The 6,184-nt window shown below is 44.7% G+C and overlaps 1 protein-coding gene across 4 annotated transcripts; it reads right to left on the bottom strand.

Annotated features, from left to right (window-relative positions):
- Positions 1-926: 926 nt before the first annotated feature.
- LOC119328994 (protein FAR1-RELATED SEQUENCE 5-like) lies at positions 927-5,269 on the bottom strand. 4 transcript variants are annotated; one of them, XM_037601998.1, is made up of 6 exons: positions 5,084-5,269; positions 3,964-4,118; positions 3,768-3,883; positions 3,181-3,388; positions 1,641-2,697; positions 927-1,567 (listed from the first exon to the last, which is right to left on the bottom strand). In XM_037601998.1, the coding sequence occupies exons 2-6, from the start codon at positions 4,037-4,039 to the stop codon at positions 1,111-1,113; spliced, it is 1,914 nt and encodes a 637-aa protein (XP_037457895.1). In that variant the 5' UTR covers positions 4,040-4,118; positions 5,084-5,269; the 3' UTR covers positions 927-1,110. The 4 variants fall into 4 exon arrangements, with proteins under 4 accessions (XP_037457895.1, XP_037457874.1, XP_037457889.1 ...); XM_037601977.1 differs by having other exon boundaries at positions 1,641-3,388; XM_037601992.1 differs by having other exon boundaries at positions 1,641-3,388; positions 3,768-3,838.
- Positions 5,270-6,184: the final 915 nt, after the last annotated feature.

Genomic DNA, 6,184 nt, shown 5'->3' with positions numbered 1-6,184 from the left:
GATGAGTCCCCTGACTATCCTATCTGCAGGTGGGGTCTCTTTCCCCATTTAGAGCAGGCTAGTGCACAGGTCATCTGCTTTTGACCACCTCACGCCAGCGTTGGGTCCCACAGAAGCAATGGAAAGAGAGCGCGGCCAAATTTCAAACGGCCGAGGCGGGGAGACAGCTGCGCGCCAGGAGCCAATGCGTGTGCTTCCTCCTTTTGGCCAGTCGGGCTTAGTGCTGGCGTCCGCTCCGCGGGCCCAGCACGCTCTGCCCAGCAAGTCGGCATGTGGCGAGTTGGGGCTGGTCGTGTCCCCTATCATCGAGCGGCCTACGGGCCCCACGCGCATAGAGTGGCAGCTGGCCCTGGTTCAAGAGCCTTCACAACCAATCATGGAGCCGGGCGAGTTCGTGCCAGTGGTGGGCACGCCACCCTCTGGCCCCACATCTGTGCAGGCGAGAGATAAGGACAAAGGGCCACCCACTGTGTTGGTGGGGCCAGCTCAGTTCGTTCGCGCAGCGACCAAGGAACGGGAGTTGGTCGCTGTGCGGTGCACGGTGGACACAAGCAGTTCTTTGTATGAGATCATGTGATCCAGCGTTTTGAGCCATTAGATTAGCATCCAGCGGTACAGATAGGCTCAGGTGGGTTTCAGATCAGACCAGTGGTATAATTTACATTTACATCCTTGAAAAAAAAATCTTTTAGTGGAAACCCCCTCCAGATATGTTTATGTACAATTTGCACAGACAGTCTAGTTTCTGTACCAGTCAACTAAGTATTGTCCATTCAAAAATATGAATTGGTGAGCATTGACATGGCAAAACTTTCTTCCGCGCCCAGGTTATGAGATCATGGCTGTTCATGTTCTACCAGTGCACCAACTCTTTCATTCAACCCACTGTTAGCACTAAATTTATACAAGCCTGCTCTCTCGTCTAATACATGAAGTCAACAGGAAGTAGAATAAATATATAAGCACAAATGGGAGTCTTACGGGATGCAATGGAAAAAATACTTAGTCCACTGAACCAATATTTCAACTCATTAATTAGGACATGTCAGGCATCAAGAATTTAACAAGAACAAACATCTAGTAGTAGCGTTCATACTTAGACAACCATTTTTATTTTTTCTTCGGACAGATACGACTGTCATGTAACACAACTTCCTTGCATGTTCTGCAAGTGCGCGGTACCCGTAGAGTAACCCCTAATTTCTTCTTATTTGACCCTGCCTTCTTTTCATTGTCTCTGTGGCCCTTAATTCGTGAGCATGTACCCCTCGCATTGACAGCGGTCGGTGTTAGGATATCAACTTGGACAGGCATGGTGCTACCGACGTATGATTCTTGTTCTTCTTGTGTAGTTTGAGGAACAACGGAGGCAGACTGCAAGACAACAGATTCAAGATTGCACAGACCCATATTGAGTGAGTCAAGTGCTACGCTCGATTTTTTAGCACATCGGATGATATCTTCTAATTTGTTCCGTGCCATCGAGATATTTCTTCTAGTATCCATGTCAATGCAGTCAATCGGATTATCTTCTAGTGCATTCCCTTCGTTGTCAAATACAATATCCCTACAGGAAAGCGATAACATTGTGAGTAGAGCTAACACTTACAAATTTTGATAGAACTATGGAAAGTAATTACCTTTTGCACATTTTCTCCCATCTTTTGAGTACATAAAAGGTTGGAAGCTCATTTATCTTTGCACCCCTCAAGACGCGTATGACATGGCGGCACACAATGCCCTTGGACTCAAAGAGCTTGCAAGAACATTTAGCAATCATGGTTGTTGTCTCTAAATGCACGTCTCTTACCTTGTTTTTCCGATGACTTTGATCACTAATGGAAACAATCTTCAGCTCTCCCACAGTCATAGTGTCCTGGACATCACAATGCTCTCTAGCAGCAAGTACCTCTGATTGAAACAAGGCAAAGACCTCATGAGTGAAAAGTATGCTGCCCTGTCTTTCCACTTCCCAACATGTCTGCAATCTAGGTGTTGTATGTACGCTTGTGTGGTCAGCAATCAACTCCTCTTGCCTCTGACATTTCAAGGCTGTGTCGAACCTAAGCCAAAACTCAACAAATGCAAGCTTCCGACGGATGAAATTCTTGAAAAGTGAGTTTTCACTCTCTGACCTAGAGGTGGTTCTGAGAATACCAGCTAGGGCAATGTCCATGAAATATGCTGGCACCCATGACCCACGAATCAGGTAACATTTTGCAAACCACTCATTTTCTTGCAAGCCAAAATCTGATATTAGAGACTTCCAACTTTCTTCGAATTCTGTAGGTGTTTCAGAATTCCACACACACGAGTCCAACCTCTTGTAGAATAATTCATCACTTCTCAATTCGAGAGAGACCTTCTCAGGAACCTTCTTCATAATGTGCCACATGCACAACCGATGCGTGGTATGGGGTAGAAGTGCCTTGATAGCGTTCCTCATGCTACCACACTCATCTGTTATAATAACACTAGGCGCAACCCCATCCATGCATTTAAGGAATATGTCAAACAACCATAAGTAGTCCTCAGTTGTCTCATTGAGTAAGAACCCACCCCCTAAGAAGACACTTTGCATATGATGGTTGATGCCCGTGAAGGGCGCAAAAATGTAGTCATACTGATTAGTGCTATATGTGGAATCAAAGGACAACACATCATGGAAATGCTTGTAGTTTTTCCTGCTAGTTGCATCTGCCCAAAACAAACGCAACAATGTACCAACTTCGTCAACTTCATAGTCAAAGAAAAAACCAGGGTTGAGTTCCTTCAATCTACCAAATTGGTCCACTAGCATTTGAGCATCACAATTCTTGATTTTATTTTTGAACCTAGAATAGTAATTCTGCACGTCTTTCTTCATGCATCCCACATCTGGAAACCCCCCTTCACCAACTTGGAGTAGCCTATATGCTTGGGCTGGGCCGATGCTAGCTTTGTGGCAATCAAATAGTGTTGACTTCACCTTCTCACTTACTTTCCTGTTTGATCTAATCAAGTGTTGCTTGCTAGGAGACACTAGTTCGTGATTGTGGTGTTCAACCATTGAAGCTATCTTATATTTCCCATTATCATCCCAATTGACATAAATGTGAGCATCACATCCACACCTAGTTAATTTCACCTTGCGTCTTTTACTTGAAGTATTTGTGTTCAAGCAATTAACAACATAAGTACCTTTCGTGGACCGGTATCCCTCCCTTGAGCATAAGAAACGCTTCCACTGAATTACATTGTTCACAAGCCTTTGTGCTCCAAGACGGACACCAAATCCCACATGATGTGCATACTTCTTATAAAATGTCTCCACAACAGCAATATCATCAAATGTCATGCCTACTGTTGGTTTGAGTGCATCATCACACAGAGGTTTATACAACGAACCCTGCAAATGAACACAAGACTGCCATTAAATAAATGCAGTTCCCATAGTTCGGAAAGATCGATCACATTTTACACATGAAATTTTTCTGTATTTTACACGCCTAACATTCTACGCAACGTTCAGGTTTTCAGGTACTGTGTAACATGTTTCTCCACTTCCATAATTTTTTTGACAAGATATTAGGTGCTCGTGTCAGAGGTAAACACGCAGAAAATAAGGCGATCATCCTAAATTTGAAGTGCATATTATGATAATCTGCATTCTGAACCATTTTGAATCCAAGGTAGCCTGAATATAATCGGTACAATTACAAAGAGAAGAAAAACTTGAACATCTTATCAGAGATAAACACACATAAAAAAATCTGCATTATACTTACATCTAGAGAAAAGCATTGTCTCTTCTTAGGCGTAGAGAATTCATCAAAAGGAGGCATAGCAGAATTAATCTCTGAAAAAGAGTTGGCATCACTTAATTCAAGGCCATGGACCGATTCTGCAAAAAAAAAACCTTAAACAGACATATATTGTCATAAAGAAGCAAAATAATTAGCACTCTCAATGTCAAGAATTCACCTGAGAGGGCTGGTACGCTATGAAGATTTGTCGTGCATGCCACTCCCAAGGGCAAGGTGGCGCTAGTTTCCTCCATTTAGAAGAACAATGTTGTGGTCAGTTTCACTGCCTTCAACGAGAAACTAAAATCTGATTGCCTTCTCTTATCTGCTTCCCTAGAAAAAAGTCAAAATGTGGCACAAATCACGAACTGGATCCAGTCTCAAGAAAATGTAGGTTACTGGATTGAAGTTAATGCTTCTCGAGTTGAAACAAGACTGAAGAATCAAACTTATGTTTAAACAGCAAGCATAGTGATTTAATCTGCACATCCCATTTTCAAGACATATCCACGTCTGCCCGTGTTGTGGATATGTAGATATAAATACTTTTTCTTAGAACTGGCATATATCATCGCCGCTGCTCACTGAATCAGTATGTCCGTTATCCACGCATTTTTACCACATCAAACTATCTTTCTGTTACATGGTCTCATGCCGAGTAGCTTGCATTGCTAACTACTTTACTTAGCAAAATTACTATTAGCATAGTGCACAGAAAACTGCTACTAGGTCGTCAAGAATTAAAGGGGATGAAAAGTGTGGACTGAATATATGTATTCTCTCATCGATAACCCCAGTCCAACTTCAACAGAGTCACGGTATTCATTCACCTCTACATTATCTCAGTAAGCTTGCCATCCGGCCACTTATTTCTAGAACTTGTCAGTGCAAAATTCAAAATCAGGAGTACAAATTTTGGTTAAGGACTAAGAATTATTGGTCCAATTGAATACTGAAAAATAATGTGTGTTTATCAGAAGCACCACAATCACATAAATTTTCTTGACTGCCGTACATGGTAGCAGGCACCAAAATTGAACATTCAACTTAAAAGAAACCAATACTAGCATGATGCAATGCGGGTGGGTCAGAACATATAGAATACTACTTGTCCTTGCAATTAAATTATAGTTAGCACTAATTGTCCCCAATATAACCACCAGAACGAGCATGGAACGATACCATATGCACCGGTACTCATCGGCATTGGACGGAGACTGGATGTGGGGAAAAGATCTCGTGGTCTAGGGTTAGATGAGATTGAAAGAAGGCTGCCGCGGATGATGGGAGGGGATTACCTGGTCCAGAGTTGGAGACGAGGAAGAGCTAGTCAATCACCGTTGACGGGAAAGGAAGAGATGGCTGTGGCAAGGGGGCGACCGCCGCCGCCTGGACTGAACTAGAGAACGGGGAGGAGCTTTGCGCCGCCGCCGTCGGTGGGGAATGACCTGTACGACAGGAAGGTACTAGCTGCTGGGACGAGATCTATCTGGAGAGGGTTTCCACTAAAAGGGTCTTTCCCAAGGATGTAAATGTAAATTGTAACACTGACCTGATCGGAAACCCACCTGAGCCTATCTGTACCGCTGGATGCTTATCTGATGGCTCACAACGCTGGATCGCATGATCTCATACTAAGCGCAGATCTCACGCAAGTCTCTCCCGTTCTTTGGAGGGTGGCGTGGTAGTGGAGTCGGTGACACACCCTGAGGGGAATCATGCAGCCATGCACAGACGTGGGCGAGGTGGTCATACATGAAATTTGCCCACCGGTGCTGCTTGAGGGCGCGCATGTTGGGGACTCCCTGCTATTGCAATGCACGGAACAACATGCTGTGGTGGGCGCCACCGTGCCCGCGCTCATTGAGGAAGGTGACAATAGGAGGGAGGAGGATGGGGCAATCATTGGGCCTATCTATGGAGGACTATCGTTGTATGTAGGATGTTTGGGGACTTCTCGAAACTCAAATCCTTCTGCTCCAGCATAGTCAGAAAACTTGTGCCTCTGCTACTCACGAAGTGCAGACCTCTGGCCTCAGGCCCGAGGTAGAGCCATTCACCCTGAAGAGAACCACACGTGCTACCAAGAAGACGGTCGCACAGAGTGTGGCTAAAGTGACACAGGCTGAAAATGTGTTTCTTCACACTCAACCTGGCAATCGGCTCGGGTTTGGCCGAGTCGACTGAGGGAGTCCTAGATTATGGGGTCCTCAGGGAGTCGGCCTATGTGATATGGGCCGGGCTGATGGGCCGTGAAGATACAAGACAGAAGACCTTCCCCCGTGTCCGGATGGGACTCTCCTTTGCGTGGATAACAAGCTTGGCATCGGGATGTGTAGTTTCCCTCATCTATAAACCAACTTTGTATGACCCTAGTCCCCTCCGGTGTCTATATAAAC

The sequence above is a fragment of the Triticum dicoccoides genome, chromosome 1B, assembly GCF_002162155.2.
Source record: "Triticum dicoccoides isolate Atlit2015 ecotype Zavitan chromosome 1B, WEW_v2.0, whole genome shotgun sequence".
In the NCBI taxonomy this organism is placed as follows: domain Eukaryota; kingdom Viridiplantae; phylum Streptophyta; class Magnoliopsida; order Poales; family Poaceae; genus Triticum; species Triticum dicoccoides.
The sequence above is the reverse complement of the archived record's forward strand: the minus strand, read 5'-3'. Positions and strand labels throughout refer to the sequence as shown.

Coding starts and splice junctions, on each gene's coding strand:
- LOC119328994 (XM_037601977.1), bottom strand. CDS start 4,039: ATGGAGGAAACTAGCGCCACCTTGCCCTTGGGAGTGGCATGCACGACA. Junction 3,389..3,767: donor GACAATGCTTTTCTCTAGAT/GTAAGTATAATG, acceptor GTTCATTTGCAG/GGTTCGTTGTATAAACCTCT. Junction 1,568..1,640: donor TGGGAGAAAATGTGCAAAAG/GTAATTACTTTC, acceptor GCTTTCCTGTAG/GGATATTGTATTTGACAACG.